The 15,222-nt window shown below is 39.3% G+C and overlaps 1 protein-coding gene across 2 annotated transcripts in view; it reads left to right on the forward strand.

Moving 5' to 3' along the window:
* Nucleotides 1-7,282: 7,282 nt before the first annotated feature.
* Nucleotides 7,283-15,222, forward strand: part of SENP5 (SUMO specific peptidase 5) — a gene marked incomplete at both ends in the record, with an annotated part of 32,488 nt that continues 24,548 nt past the window's right edge. Inside the window, one exon of one of the 2 annotated variants that reach the window (XM_084231919.1) lies at nt 7,283-8,801. In XM_084231919.1, coding sequence (XP_084088045.1) covers nt 7,304-8,801 — 1,498 coding nt within the window. The remainder of the gene's footprint in view (nt 8,802-15,222) is intronic. The other variant, XM_084231918.1, reaches the window with a different exon arrangement.

Raw genomic sequence — 15,222 nt, forward strand, 5'->3', positions numbered from 1 at the left:
CATCATTTTATACAGTATTTATATATTTTATACAATGTTCGATACGTCCCCTTAGGTGTTGTCCCCATAATTCTCCCTCCACCATGGAACCTGTGAACTGTCACTGTAGCCCCTTGTGCTATTCCCTTCCCTGTTTTGATCCCTTACTTTACCCCTTCCCTGCAGTATGCCTCAGATCTGTGGTTTAGTTGCTAGTTTTGTCTTTTTTCTGACCTTCTGTTTGGTTTCCCTATATTCCACCTATAAGTGAAACCATCTGATATTTTCCCTTCTGACTTATTTTGCTGAGCATAATCCCTTCGCGCTCCATCCATGTTGCTGCAAATGGCATGAGTTTATCTTTTTGATTGCTAAGTAGTATTCCATTGTGTATATATACCACATCTTGATCCATTCATCTACTTGGGGGGCATTTAGGTTGTTTCCATATAATCTTTAGAAATCAAAATTTGTTGCTAGGGATACTCTTTTCTATTGGATTTTATTGCTTCTATATTCTTTAGGGGGACAAAACTAGGAAATAAATATGTGTATGTATTTATGTACTTACCTTTTTTTTTTTAAGTGGTTTTTTAAAAAAAATTATTTCATTTATACAAGCACTGGGTACAGTCAGAAGCGTGGGAGGGTGAGAAAATTCACCAGAGCCAGAGTGGGGAACAGAACAGGCAGACCAACGAAATACACTGCTGAGGGGAGCAGTGGGTGTGGCAGGAGAGATCTGTGCGCCATGTGGGACCCTCGCTGGCGGCCGGGGATCGTCGCTGCAGAGGCTGCGGGCAGCTTCGCGGCCCAGCACTCAACCGCTGCGCCACCAGGGGTGGCCCTTATGTACTTATCTCTATATCTCTGTTTCTCTGTATTAAACACCATGAGTTTATACGGATATCTCCAATTTCAGTCTATCACCACTTTCCAGCTATCTCTTTGTCTCTTTTCAGTATCTAACGCCTTTCACCAACAATGAGAAAGCTCACAATATCCAGAACATATTTTTCTTACTTGCTTAATTTTAGAATACCTTCAAAGTTGATTCAGAATTAATTGTTCCTCTGTGAAAAACACATTTGCTAACTAATGTGCAATATTTATGTCTAGTTCTTTTGGTTTTAGTGTTCTTTAGTTAAAGTAATGTTTTCCAAAATTGCTTTGATGATTCTTTTACCAAAGTGAGTTAGGATGGAGATCAGTCTCATCAGAAAGACCAACAATGTGATTTTAGATGATGACTTTGGTATTAGTGAAACTACAAAGGGACTGGAGATATAACTTAATCATTTATTTATTTTTTAAATATATGAAGCATTAAATGGTTCAGAAAGTCAGAATTTTACAAAAATTCATATGCAGAGAAGTGCTACTCCTATTTCTTTCCTTCTGTCCTTTTTCCCATTCTTTTCCACCCTATCCCCACCTACCATGACCTGTAGATAACCATTCGCATTAGTTTTTGGTTTAACCTTCCTATGTTTATTTTCATTTTGTTTTGTCTTTTTTCGGGCAGGGTGGGGGGGTGGCCCAGTAGCAGATGCATGTGTATTTTCCTATTTTTTTTCTTATGAAAGGTCACTTTATATAAAGAAGACTTTGCTCCAAAAGAAAACCTTTCTGTTTGGCTTCTGGGATGTAATCTCTATGCCCCTGGAATGTTATGCTTGATTAGAGGGTCTTTATTTACCTGGGGGCCTTGGATGATTACAGTCTAACAGTGTGACTTAGGATGTGGACCATACAACAAAGACTAACAATGTGATTTCATGTGATGACTTTGGAACTAGTCGATCTCCAGAGGAGCTGGAGACCGAACTTAGTCATTGGGTAATCAGGTATGCCTGTGAACTACAGTAAAAACTCCATACATCAAGACTTGGGTGCACTTCCCTGGTTGGTAGTACTCTGCACATGTTGTCATACATCTGTGCTGGGAGAATAATGGCTCCATGGAGAAAGGACAACTGGAAACTCTGCAATTAGTACTTCTCCTGGACTCTGCCCTGTGTGCTTCTTTACTTAGCTATTACTTTTTTTAATTATTTGACTTATTTTATTTCTTTTTTTAAATAAATTTTATTTTTATAGTCCCCATACAATTGCAACCCCCTTATTTTGACCCCAATCCCTCCCCTCCCCACCCCCACCCCCCATAGAGTGTCTCTGGTTCATAGTTTTTTGTTGATTTTGATTTTCACTTTCTTATAGTTGTTCATTTTCCTGGTCCCTTATTTAAGTTTTCTAGATTCCTGCTATGAGTGAGACCATCCGGTATTTTTCTTTTTCTTTCTGGCTTATTTCTCTGAGCATGATCCCTTGCAGTGCCATCCATGTTGCTGCAAATTGCATGAGTTTATCTTTTTTGAATGCTGAGTAATATTCCATGGTGTATATGTACCACATCTTCTTGATCCAGTCATCTATTTTGGGGCATTTGGGTTGTTTCCAAAGCTTAGCTATTGTAAACAGTGCTGCTATAAACATAGGGGTGCAGGTGCTCTTTGTAATTGATGTTTCTGTGTCCTTTGGATAAATACCTAGGAGCAGAATTGCTGGATCATATGGAAGCTCTATGTTTAGTAGGTCCAGAAATCTCCACACAGCTCTTCATAGTGGTTGGACCAGTTTGCACTCCCACCAACAGTGCAGAAGAGTTCCTTTTTCTCCACACCCTCGCCAACATTTGTTGTTGCTAGTTTTTTTAATATGTGCCATTCTCACTGGTGTGAGATGGTATCGCATGGTAGTTTGGATTTGCATTTCCCTGATTACAAGTGATGTTGAACATTTTTTCATATGCCTGTCGGCCATTTGCATTTCCTCTTCAGAGAAGTTTCTTTTTAGCTCTTTGCCCATTTTTTGACAGGATTATTTTCTTTGTTGTTGTTGAGTCTCATCAGCTCTTTGCAGATTTTTGTGATCAGTCCTTTATCATTAGTGTTGTGTGCAAAAATGTTCTCCCAGTCAGTGGGGTTTCTCTTTGTTTTTGTTATTATCTCTTTTTACTTAGCTATTACTTTACTTGGTTAATATGGGCATTAGTTTATATTCTTCAGCACTCATAATCCATAACTATTAATATAATACTTTTCATTGACTCTGGCAAGTTACCAAATCTGAGGATGGTTTTGGGAATTCCTCAAACTTGCAGTTTTCAGAAATGAGGGTGATCTTATTTTTGTTAAACTCCTGGAAATGACTCTGTGTTAGTTCACAGAGCTCATCCTTATTCTGTTATAACTTCATTGTAGGATGAACATAGTTTATTCAGCACCCGTGTCTGCTGGCATTTGTGTTGTTTCCAGTATTTTACAGTTGCAGCAAAGAACTTTGCATTGTATGTATTTGCATTATTGACTGTATCTTCAGGGTAAATTCCTGAAAGTGGGTTTGCTGAATTAAAAGGCAAATACTTTTGTAGTTTAGTTAGATACTGCTGAATTGCAACCAAAAGAACTGTATCAATTTGTATTCCCACCAGCAGTTTATGGAAAGTCCTTTTCCCTGACCAACAGAATGTTATAATTCCCTGACCAACAGGTGTTATAATTTTTACCAATATCTTATGAGTGAAATTGAACATCTTTTCTTATGTTTAAGGGCCTCAAAAATCTTTGAGAATTTTCTCTTTATGTCTTTTTCCCATTTTTACTTCAGACATTCTGTTCTTTCTCTCGCTATAAAGGGTTCTTTATATTAGAGATATTTAGCTCTTTACTTTCTATTGTTTTTCATTTCTACTTTTAATTTTCAGGGCCGCTTTATTGTTTTTGATTGTTCTTTAAAAAAAAAAACAAAAAACACGTCCTCCCTGGTGGCGCAGGGGTTAGTCTCAGCACTGTCAAGCAATCACGAGCCACAGCGGCATGAGTTCAATCCCTGGCCAGGAAGCTAACCCATATATGGTGCAGCAGACCGCTCCTGTTTTGCTGCTATGCCCCTCAGCATTGTATTTCAGTAGATCCTCCTGTTCCTGCTCCCCACTCTATCTCTGGTGAATCTTCTCACCCCCACACATCTGGCCTATAACCCCGTTCTTTTATGCATAAATAAATAAATCTTTTTTTAAAAAAAGACATCTTACTCTTTTTTCTCCAGTGGCTGTACTATTTTCTTCTATAAGGATAGTATTGGAGGGCCTCCCTGGTGGCCTAGGGGTTAAGTCTCAGCACTGTTACTGCTATGATCTTAGGACTGAGCTTCATCCCTGGCCAGGGAGCTAACCCACATAGGGTGCAACAGACCTCTCCTGTCTCGCCCACTGCTACCCTTAGTAGTATATTTCAGTAAATCTGCCTGTTCTGCTCCCTACTGTGTCTCTGGTGATTCCTCTCACTCTCTGCATCTCTGGCCTACACCCCAGTTCTATGCAAAAATAAATTTAAATTTTTTTTTTTAAAAAGATAGTGTTGGTTTTGCCATCCCTCTTTTTTTTTCCCATTGTGGTAAAATATACATAATAAAATTTGCCAATTTTCTCATTTTTAAGTATATAGTTTTTTGGTTTTTTTTTAAAAAAGATTTATTTTTTTAAAAGATTTATTTATTTATGCATACAAGGGCTGGGGTACAGGCCAGAGATGCAAGGGGGTGAGAGGATTCACCAGAGACAGAGTGGGGAACAGGAACTGACTGAAACACACTGCTGAGGGAAGCAGCCGGCGAGACAGGAGAGGTCTGCTTCGCCATGTGGGTTGCTCCCTGGCCGGCCGGGGATCGAACGCGTGCTGCAGAGGCTGTGGATTGCTTCACAGTGTGGTGCTTAACCCCTTGCACCACCAGAGAGGCCCAAGATTTATTAATTTATGCCTTTGAGAACTGAGGTATAGGCTATCGATGTGGGAGGGTGAGAAGATTCACTGGAGATAGAGTGGGGAACAGAACAGGCAGATTAACTGAAAAACACTGCTGAGGGGAGCAGCGGGCGAGTCAGGAGAGGTCTGCTGCACCATGTGGTTTACCTCCCTGGCTAGGGATTGAACTCGTGCTGCAGTGGTTGTGGATAGCTTCATAGGTTGCATCTCAACCCCTTGCGCCACCAGGGAGCCCCCTGGTGTTTTCTTTAAATGATCAGTCTCCTCCTGCCTTTCCTCCCTTTGATCTCCTCCTTGGGAATATAAACTTTTCTTAGAAGCTGAACAGGGAAAAAGGTTGAGGAGGGAATTTACTGTGTAAAGTCATTGATCCTTCCAGTGTACCCCTGCCCTCAGCTATGCATCATGTGCCTTACTATCCTGGTTTATCCTTTCAGGAACGTGAAACTTAGGTTATCTCTGAAGATGGGAGAAGGGATCTTCGGGTTTAATTGCTTAATTGTTTAAGTCTTTCAGCTTTGATCAGCCACCTTCATACTCTGACCTTCGTGGGTATTGTTGCTTCTAATTCCTGAACCTTTTTGAGGTACAGTAATTTGCTTCTTGGCTTCCTCTGCTAGCTTAGATTTCAGCTCTTTTGGACTGCTAAGTCTGTTACCACTCATTCCTCTGCTTTCTTCTTTCAAACATTTTTGTGCTCTTATCTCCTTTTTCATTGCCTTTGAGAGTTTTGGCTGTTTTTAAATCCTCATTTTTGTCATCTTAATGGGATTTGAAGAGGAAACTGAGGTAAACATGTATTCATTCCTTTTTCCCCCAGAGAAAACTGATGCACAGAAAGGTAATACAGCTTTTTGTAGTTATTGGCGAGCTGAAATTAGAATATTGGTTTTTTTATTCATAGTCTAGTATTTATTCCACTTCACCTGTAGTGACTGGTGCCTTTTCTTCTAGCTAGCTAAAGAGCCTTTAGTAATATTAGCTCTTACAGATCTAGATCTAAGGGGAAATCATGTTGGTTTTTTTTTCAAAGATTTTTTAATTTATTGATGCATACAATAACTGGGGTGTAGGCCAGAAGTGCGGGGAGTGAGAAGATTCACCAGAGAAAGTGGGAGCAGAAAAGGCAGATCTACTGAGATAACACTGCTGAGGGAAGTGACTAGTGAGACAGGAGAGGTCTGCTGCACCGTGTGGGTTAGCTCCCTGGCCGGATCGAACTCATGCCTCAGTGGCATGAGACTTAACCCCTGCGCCACAAGGGAGGCCCCCATGTTTATTTTTTACTCTGATTTTCATCTACCATTTTCCATAGGTGTGTTCCTGAAGTTCATATATGGCATATGGTCTCCACCCTTCATCTTACATATAAGTCATTTAGCAGGGCCAAACTTAGAAATTCTCTTCTGACTCCCTGCACTGTGTACTCCATCAGAAACTGTCTGCATAGGGCCTCCCTGGTGGCGCAAGGGGTTAAGACGCAATCTATGAAGCTATTCACAGCCACTGCAGCACGAGTTCAATCCCCGGCCAGGTAGCTGCTCACATGCCGCAGCTGACCTCTCCTGTCTCGCCCACTGCTCCCCTCAGCAGTATATTTCAGTTGATCCACCTGTTCTGTTCCCCACTCTGTCTCTGGTAAATCCTCTCACTTCCCACTCCTCTGACTTGTACCCCAGTTCTTGTATGCATAAATAAATAAATAAATCTTTAAAAAAAAAGAAAAGAAACTGACTGCATATTGGGGATGTGAATTCCAAGATATGACTCTTGAAACATTTTTGTCAGAATCAGGCACAGCAGCTGGGGCATGTTGGAATACTCGTCTTCCTCCTTTCCAAACCTTGTTTGGGTAAGATTTTATTATGTCTGGTAGTTTAAAATGAACTTTATATGCTCTTTCTTCAATTTTCTAGCATATTACTGTAAATGTATGTACTCCTCCCCCCATAGAGTGTTCTATGAAACCTTTCATCAGATGAAATGATATAAAGTTAAGGAAGCAATTGACATTAATTTACACAGAAAAAATTTTAGCTTTCCCAGACACGAAACAATCTGCCAAATCATACCAATGATATGATACACAACCTGTGTAAAGTAGTCCTGGGGAAAGAGCTTAGTGAAGCTGTTCTTGCTGCTTTGAGTGTGCATAGCCTCTGACAACTGCTACAAAACAAATGCTGTAAGCTACTTTCGTTTTTTACATTTTAAAATGACAGGTTTATTAGGAAAAGGAGAAAGAAAAAGAGTGACACCTGTGTAGTCTTAGGCAGACAGGAGAGCTGCTATTTTAGTTTTTTACCTTTTACACTAAAAAAGACAGTGAAAACAAGTGATAATAATGGAGGTCTGTCATAAAAGGGAAGTGGCAGAATGTGAACTTTCAAAAAACAGAATTTACATGTTTATCTTTATGACCTTATTTTTAGGGTAGAAATGTAACTTTTCTTTCTCATCTTTACAGCTGCATCCAGATCTCATTATGCATCAGAAAAATGAAAAAACAGAGAAGAATTCTATGGAGAAAAGGAATTCACTTAGCCTTTTCTGAGAAATGGAATACTGGGTTTGGAGGCTTTAAGAAGTTTTACTTTCACCAACACTTGTGCATTGTGAAAGCCAAGTTGGGCAAGCCAGTTACCTGGAGCAGGCAGTTGAGGTATTTCCAGTGCAGAAAAAAGGCCCTTCAAATCCAGAAAACGTGGATCCAGGATGAACCTCTTTTTGCTAAGACAGAGTCCAGTGTGGCTGCTCAAAATGTTATGTCCTCTAAAGTAAAAAGAAAAGACTCTAAACACTTCATTTCAAGGACCTTCCTCAAACTCCCAACAGAGAAGTTGCTGTCATCAGCAGAGAACTCTGACCATGAATACTGTGGAGAGAAAAGTCTCTTGGAGGCAGCTGCTGACCTACCAGCAAATAGTGTTATAGATCAGGCTAATGGTCACAGATCTAGGACGGAGCCACAAGCTTCTGACTTTCCCATGAAGTTCAATGGGAAGAACCAGAGTCCAGGTGAGAGCGGCACCATTGTGGTCACCTTGAGCAACCATAAGAGAAAACGCTTTTATTATGGCTGCTACAAAAGGCTGGAGCACCACAGGAATGGGGGATCCCTGATTCCAAAAAAATTCCATCTTAACCAACATAGAAGGATAAGATTATCTCCTCTTATGATGTATGAGAAATTATCCATGATTAGATTTCGGTACAGGATTCTCAGATCTCAGCACTTCAGAACAAAAAGCAAAGTTTGCAAGCTGAAAAAAAACCAGCGAAGCTGGGTGCAGGTCACTGGGAACCATCAGGAGACCCTTAGGGAGAACGTTGAGGGTGCCAGTTGCAGCCCATTCCCTTCCCCAGAATCTAAAGACCCTCCCTGTCAGCATCAGCCGTGCTTCCCAGATATGGACAGCGATGCGGCAGTGAAGGGAAAGAACTCTCATGTGCCTGATGGCCACAGTAAAGGAAGCCCTTTCTTAGGCAAGGAGCTGAGTTTAGATGAAGCATTCCCTGAGCAACAGAATGGCAGTGCCACATATACCTGGGACCAGTCACCCTGTTCCTCTCCAAAGTGGGAGTGTAGAGAACTGATTCACGATAGCCCCTTACCAGAACATCATTCTAATAGTCTGTTTATCTCGGAAACTGAAAGAGAAGTTATGACTCCGGGTCAGGAAAATCGGACAAGTACCATCAGTGATGACAGAGCAGAACTGCCGGTGTCTGGTGCAGATCAACCTGTGAGTAGTGTAGACAGGGCTGTGTCTGAAGAGACTGTTCATAATGAGAGCTCATGCCAGATGGATGAGGATGGATGTCTCAAGCAGAACATTCTTAGTTCTAAGTTGCTGGACCACCCTTACTGTAAAAGCCCACTGGAGGCTCCTCTGATGACCAGTGGACTCAAACTAGAAAATCAAGTGGGAGGTGGGAAGAACAGTGAAAAAGCATCTCCAGTGGATGATGAACAGCTGTCAGTCTGCCTTTCTGGTATGCACTCTTCCTTTATTCTCTCCCACACTCCAGCCTACGTTTGCTGTCCATTATCCTTTCTAGGAGAATCTTATTTTTTTCCCTTCACACATGGATTTCCTTTTAAGCAGTTAGACATTCTCTTTGAAGCCTTTTATGTTGCTGTTACGTAGATGTTCCAACTTAATTCTTGGTTGATGGACCATTTGTTTTGCTTCTGATAGTTTTCTTCTATCAACAGTGGTATAATGAAATAACTTCTTTATACTTATTTGTGTAGTTGTTTTTGTAAGTTAAATACCTAGTAGTACAATTAATGGTAAGAGAATACTCACACTTAAAATTTTAAGAGAATTGTTAAATTATCCTCCAAAAAATTAAACTAGGTTACCTTTGTTAAACTTTGCCAGTTTTATATATCACATGAGAGTTTTGGGTTTAATTTGCATTTTTAAATTTAATGCTTAAATGAAATGTTTTTCTGTTTGTTGACCATTTTTTGTTTGTATATGATTTTCCTTTGGCCATGTTTCAATTGGATTGTTTGTATTTAATTTATTCAATACAAGCTCCTATGTACCTGGCACTGTGCTAGTTCTAAGAATGTAGTAATGAATAGATAACACCTTTATAGACCTTAACATCTTTCTAGTTTTAAAGATGTTAAATTCATCCTAGATTATAAATGTCATAAGAGTTTTAAGTTTTTTTTTTTTTTTATTTTTTTAAACAGAGGCATGTATTTATTTATTTATTTGTTTGTTTGTTTGTTTTGTTTACACATGCACTGGGTACAGTCAGAAGCGCGGGAGGGTGAGAGAGTTCACCAGAGCCAGAGCGGGGAGCAGAGCAGGCAGAAAGACCGAAGTACACTGCTGAGGGGAGCAGCAGGCGGCAGGAGAGGTCTGCGCGCCATGTGGGACTCTCCTCTGGTGGCCGGGGAGCAGCCGGGGATCGAACCGGCGCCGCAGAGGCCGCGGGCGCCACCGGGGAGGCCCCAAGAGTTTTAAGTTTTTTCCTTCTAGAAGGGAAAAGCTTTCAGCAACCCAACTTTGTGTATGTTTTTGCTTAGCAGAATTTTAAAATTATTTTGTAGTAAAACTTATCTGCCTTCACTTTTATGGCTTCTAGTTATTACATCATGCTTTAAAAAGTCTTACCAAAATCTGCCCCATGAAGTATGCTGGTATAAATATTTTGGAAGACAATATGGAAGTAGTCCATTTTGATCCATTCCCCTTTTTGCAATTTATCTAACATATAAATGAGTACAAAATAGATTTGAAAAGGGGCATTTTTTGTAGTTTTATTTTGGTAGTAAAAACTACAGATAAAACAAAACAAATGTTTGTATGGACGTACAAATTATGACATATTCAGACAGTATACTATGAAGCTGTTAAAAAACAAAACAAGCTGCAAAACAGAATGTCATTTTTTTTTTTAATAGAGGCATGTTTTTCTTTATTTGTTTGCTTGTTTGTTTGTTTTGTTTATACATGCACTGGGTACAGTCAGAAGCGCGGGAGGGTGAGAGAGTTCACCAGAGCCAGAGCGGGGAGCAGAGCAGGCAGAAAGACCGAAGTTCACTGCTGAGGGGAGCAGCAGGCGGCAGGAGAGGTCTGCGCGCCATGTGGGACCGTCCTCCGGTGGCCGGGGAGCAGCCGGGGATCGAACCGGCGCCGCAGAGGCCGCGGGCAGCTTCGTAACCCAGCGCTCTACCGCTGCGCCACCGGGGAGGCCCCAGAATGTCATTTTGTTAAAAGATATGCGCACATGTAGGATGAGTACCTTTGTATATGTGTGCACATACATTTCCATAGGAAATGTCTGGACTAATACATCTATTATCTCTTGGGGGGGGGGGATTAGAGGCATTAGTTTTTAGTGGTTTTAATTATTTAAAACACTTTATTTTTGTGTATAAAAAGTTTTTCCTCACAAAAACAGTCCTAGAAAATCTTTAAAAAAAAATTCTGTTATTATTGTCTTAGAGAAAGACAGATTTCCCTATAATGAGGTTAGCAGAACCATGATACTAAAACCCGAAAGAGTTAGCATTACCCATAAACACCAATTAAGTTATAAATATAGTTGTGTCACTTTCAAATACAATTGATAAATTGAATATACATATAGTAATGGTAAAACTCTAGTGCATTGTGAGAAAGGGGGGATTTTTTTTTATATATATATAAGAAGAACCCAAATTAGATTTGGCATGGATGGTCAATGATTTTTTTTTTTAAGATTTATTTATGCATACAAGAGCTGGGGTACAGGTCAGAGATCCGGGGAGTGAGAGGATTCACCAGAGACAGAGTGGGGAACAGAACAGGCAGACTGACGGAAACACACTGCTGAGGGGAGCAGCTGGTGAGACAAGAGAGGTCTGCTGTGCCATGTGGGTTGCTCCCTGGCTGTGGATTGCTTCATAGTGCAGTGCTTAACCCCTTGTGCCACCAGGGAGGACAGAGAAAGTGGGGATTTTTACAGAATTCACTTTTAGTGTTCAGTAATGTTTATTCATTGTTTTAATAGGTTAAAGAAGAAAAAAATCATGGCATCTCAGCAAACACTGAAACTTGCTACTAAAACTCAGCTTCCCTTTTTTAGTTTAAGTCTTTTAGAAAACTAGGAATGGGGCCTCTCTGGTAGTGCAAGGGGTTAAGTAGCAGCACTATGAAGCTAGCTGCAGTCGCAGTCACTGCAGCATGAATTCGATCCCTGGCCAGGGAGGTGACCCACATGGCTCAGCAGACCTTTCCTGTCTCACCCTCTGCTCCCCTCAGCAGTGTATTTCAGTTAATCCACCTGTTCTGCTCCCCACTCTGTCTCTGGTGAATCCTCTCACCCTCCGCACCTCTGACCTGTACCCCTGTTCTTGTATGCATAAATAAATCTTCTTTTAAAAAGCTAGGAATAAAGAAATCTTCTATTACTTAGTTAAGAATATCTGCTAGAAATCAGTAGCAGTTCCAATTTTAAGAGAATGAAGTAAGCACATGAAATTTCTTCCGCCTACAACATGCATTAAAGTTATGAAAAAAGCCCTTAACACATATGTGGAGACAAAGAGGATAGCTTCGATGAATCAGGACTTGAGAAACTACCACAAGACAGAAAGTAGAGGTCCAGAGGAGATCCCCGATGACAGAAAGATCAGTTCAGGGAAATGGTATAACACTAAGAGTATCCCACTTCTGGAGATGGGGAAGCTGGGAAGGAAAGTGAGAAACCATGGCAAAAGGCTGAATAGTTGGGGAATCTCATGGAAAGCATCTCTTCCTATCTGTGCCACATATATTTAATGCCTGTGCTAGAATAATATGTTATCCAACTGAAATTTCCCTCCTTCAATTTTATTGTGATATAATTGACACAGCATCGAAGTTCTAAGAATATGAAATCTGCATGGAAAAACAGGATATTTCCCATCCCCTTGCCCCATTACTTGTAACACCTGGCAAGACTAAGAAACATCAGTTTCCAAAAGAACAGTATTTGGGATCCTTAGCAATCCCACTCTGGTTGAAAATAGCTTAAGACCAAACTACAGTAACAGTTCACCCCAGTCCCCACACCACCATCCCCAGCAAGTTATCCAAGTAGAGGTGAACCTACAATCTATCACCAAACATTGAGGAGAGCCAATATGACTAAAGAGACAAATTCAGCAAATAAAAGAACTAAATCAGTAATCAAAATTGATAGAGCAGTAAGAATAGGAATCAATATAGGTAAATCAGCATGGTAGATGCTTTACTGACTTCTGTAGCATTAGCCAATATTGAGTTCCATGGTATGCTGAATGTTGACTCTTCCTTAATGTAACTGCATATTATGCTTTTTTCAGTTGATTTATATATTTATCAAGAGCCCATCATGCTTTTTACAATTTACTTACTGTGTTCATAATTTTTTGTCTAAACTAATGAAATGAGTGTTGAAGGATAGCCACTCCTTTAAAATCAAGATGAATGCAGTGTCAGTGAGTTGCTGAAAAAAAAATTAATGCTGAGTTATAATTGTGCAAGACAATTTTAAAAGATCTGATAGGGGATGTAAAAATCTAGGATTCTACACTGTAGTAGATTAGTTTTTTGGGAAGGAAAACAAATAAATGCTAGTGTTATATTCTAGATGGATTAAAAATTTAATTAGGAACAAATACAGACAAAAACTTATACATGAATGTTCATAGCAACATTATTCATAATAGCCAAAAGATGGAAACAACCTTCTTATCCACCAGCTAATGAGTGGATACATAAAACTTTATATATTTATCAATGGGACAATCTGTCAAAAAAGGAATGTGGTACTGATAAAGACTATTTCAGTGTGGATGAATCTTGAAAATATGCTCTATGAAATATTTTACATACAGAAGGCCACATATCATATGATTCTCTTGATTTGAAATGTCCACAGTTGGCAAATGCATAGAAATAGAAAGTAGATTAATGGTTACCCTGGGCTAGGGCGAGGGGGTGAATGACAAGTAAGTGCTAATGGGACAAAATTTCTTTGTGGGGTAATGTAAATGTTCTGGAATAGGTTGTAGTATAACTGCACAATTCTGAATACACCCAAGTAACCATTGACTTGTATACTTTAAGAGGGTCAGTTTTGTGGTATGTGAATCATAACTCAGGAAAGCTGTTATAAAAATACAAGACATATTGGTAAGACATTTTGAAGCATGATTAAAATATAGCATCTTGATTCCATAAATGTTAAAATCTTGTATATGTATATAACAGAAGTCATAAATAAAAATTTGGAAGATTTAGATATGCATGCTCTTAGACGCAGAAGTTTGACATTTAGGAAGTCAGAATTGAACAAGAATATATCAAAGGTTTTAACTGACATTATTTAGAGAACTAAAGATTAACAACTTTCATGGTTCTTAGTAGGGAATTGGTTAAATTATGGCATACCCATTTAATGGACCACCAGATTGTTTTGAATTAGGAAAAAAATCATGATGTATTGAATGGAAAAAAGGAGCTTCGTAAGAAGTAAGTATAGTATGCTATTTTGTGTTTAAGAAATGCATATTTATAAGGGCAGAAAAGTTCTAAAGGAAGTATGGGCTGACTGCCACTTTATTTTTAAATGTTTTTGGTCATATATTAGAAAAACAGCTTCTGCTTAAAAGTAAAGCTTGTTGCCATTTCAAATTTATAAAAATGTTTAACCCTGGTTTTTCCCCAGCTGTTAATGTATTGTTTTTACATTTAGCCATTTGGGAAAAAGTAAAGAAGGAATTCCAGCTATGAATAGTATAGTCAGTTCTACTATTTACTAATAGTAGTTTATGTTATTTATTAACTAATCATCTCATGGTTATGAGATGCTACCTGCCATTGGATGTCTTGCTGGACTTGGCTTCTCTATTTCTAAGCTAGCACTATTCTGTTCTAATTACTGTAATTAGTTTTATGATTAAGAAAAATCTTTTTACATAGAAGAACTGGGGTACAGGCCAGAGGTGCAGAGGGTGAGAGGATTCACCAAAGACAAAGTGGGGAGCAGAGCGGGCTGATCTACTGAAATACACTGCTGAGGGGAGCAGTGGGTGAGACAAGAGAGGTCTGCTGTGGGTTTAGCTCCCTGGTGGGGGATCAAACTGATGCTTCAGTGGCTGGTAATAGTTTGGTAGTGCTGAGACTTAACCCCTTGTGCCACCAGGGAAGCCCCTGGTATTTTATTTAGAGATTAGTATAGGAAAATTTGCATTCGTTATAATATCGAGTTTTCCTGTCTTAAAAACAAAGAATTATTTCCATTTGTTGATGTCCCTTACTAGAAGAGTAGGTCCCTTACTTGAATTTTATAATGCTTTTCACTTAGGTTTTGCATAGTCTTTTAAATTTCTTCTTAGATATGTCATGCCTCCCTTATGTTGTTTATTTTCTAATAGGGTGTAATAATTTTGCAGTATGTAAGTATCAAATCATCAGGTACACCTTAAGCCTTCACATCATAGGATGTGAATTATATTGCGATAAAAATGGGGAAAAGTACAGCAGCGATCTCAAAGAAAGTTTTCAGTAGCAAATCTGAAATCAGTAATCAAACACATAATTCAGTCCAAGCATTGATACTAATTGGCTAGGCAGTTTTGCAAACAGTAGACAAAAAGCATACATAAAATATCAAAGGCCGTGGGAAAAACAAGTATGTTAGAAAGAAACGTGACAAACAAGCTCATTTGAATTGTATAGCCTGAAGAGGTCTTGGAAGTGCAGGAGAATGGCCACTGGTCATGTTTGATGTTATGCTATCCTGTGGTCCCACCGTCATTTCATTGACATTAATGTGCTCTTTGGGACTGGGAGGAGTCTTTAATAATACTAATTGTGACAAGCAAGGTAAAATGAGCCACCTTTTTTGTCAGTTCTGTAGCCAATTTTTTCTTAAAGATTTA

The sequence above is a fragment of the Talpa europaea genome, assembly GCF_964194135.1.
Source record: "Talpa europaea genome assembly, chromosome: 4".
NCBI lineage: Eukaryota > Metazoa > Chordata > Mammalia > Eulipotyphla > Talpidae > Talpa > Talpa europaea.